The sequence below is a fragment of the Gavialis gangeticus genome, unplaced genomic scaffold (assembly GCF_001723915.1).
Source record: "Gavialis gangeticus isolate Ggan-Ray unplaced genomic scaffold, GavGan_comp1, whole genome shotgun sequence".
Lineage (NCBI taxonomy): Eukaryota > Metazoa > Chordata > Crocodylia > Gavialidae > Gavialis > Gavialis gangeticus.
Window position 1 is genome coordinate 9397038 of NW_017729029.1, and position 1460 is coordinate 9398497.

General features: G+C 42.5%; 1 protein-coding gene across 1 annotated transcript in view; it reads left to right on the plus strand.

Annotated features, from left to right (window-relative positions):
• The window catches only part of TMSB15B (thymosin beta 15B), an 8459-nt gene extending 7703 nt beyond the window's left edge, over window positions 1–756 (plus strand). Inside the window, exon 3 of the mRNA XM_019521194.1 lies at window positions 220–756. Coding sequence (XP_019376739.1) covers window positions 220–257 — 38 coding nt within the window. The 3' untranslated portion in view covers window positions 258–756. The remainder of the gene's footprint in view (window positions 1–219) is intronic.
• Window positions 757–1460: the final 704 nt, after the last annotated feature.

Below are 1460 nucleotides of genomic sequence, written 5' to 3' on the forward strand. Positions count from 1 at the left end.
ATCTCTAAGCTGTTTAAATTTTAATGAGCAGAGAAAAGTGAAATGCATCCAAAAAATGGACTGATGGGGACCTAGCACTGACCCATGGTCAGCTTGCAGCAGCAAGCACAATGTTATCTTTACAACTATTTTTGTTTCTATTATCTCAACCCAGAGTAACAGCCATTTCCCTCTGTGTCTCCCTCTGTCTCTCCCTCTCCTCCTTTTTTTTCCTTGCAGCCATCGAGCAGGAGAAGGAATGTGTGAAGTCATCATAGAGGGAGATGCTCTTGCAGAAAGAGCCAACACTTATTTTGCTTTGAATTAAATCATCTGTTTATTTTTTATTACATCATGTATGTGTAAAGAACAATGCTGTAACATCTCACCCTGCCTTCCTGCTGTTCCAGCTGTGTTGGCAGGTGCAGAAATGCAGTGTGGTCCCCTCCAGAGCCCATCAGTAGCCTTGCCTAACTCTGCCTCTTGCTGCTTAGCCACCTCCCATTTACAGCACTGATCTTGCTCTAATGCAGTGGGGGAGGAGGAGATGCTGAAAGCCAGTAAAGGGCTATAGAAGTTCCTGAGTACAGAGGCCCCTTATACAATATGGTGGGGAGGGGGAAGCTTTTTGGTTTGGCCAGTGGCCTTGGTCTGTTTAGCATTCTCACTTGCAGAATACCATTTCTGCAGCCTCACTTACAATTAATTTTTCTGTCTTCCTTAAGATAAAGTGAAAAGTTTATTATAAAAATAAAAAATATAACAACTTATTAAGGATTCATGGTTTCTTTCCTGGTCCTTCAGCTTATGCCAGGTCATGGCGTCAGGTAGGAAGGCTGTCTTTGTTTCATCATGCTATTGGCATCCCTCTTGATATTGCACTAGGCTACAATAGTGCTCTCTAAAGCACTTTTATTAGAACAATTTGATTAGATCTACTTTTCTGGGTAGAGCTGGATTCTTGTTTGTTTCTTATGAGCTGGTCTGGACTTTAAGCTGACAGTCAAAGATTAGTTGCCTGATGTATTTTTTGTTGGCAGGCTTTCACAGGGTCAAAGAATAAAACACCATTCTGTGAGGGTTATATTGGGCAGGTAAGTGTCTGACCAAAGCAGCTACAGACAGCACAACTAATTCAGGCTAGGTTCAGCTGCAACTGCCTTCCTCTTTAGTGTAGCAGAGCACACTAGGTTTAACCATCCCTTTAGAGGTGTTTCTACTCTTCCACTAGACCAAGTATGGTTAAAGCAGCGTAATACATTGTGTAACTGAAGCTACTCTTGGCCTTGACCTCAAAACTGAAGGTTTTTTGGTACATTATCCAAACTTGGGAGGGAGGCATGGAAGTGAGGTTGGGGTAGGACTACCCTTCTGTGATCTGCAGTAGCTGATCTTGCTGGCTTCAGAAATCAATACTGTGGGTTAGATGTTCACCTGAAATGTCATTTCAGAAGTGATGAGTAAACATGGGATGCTAATGC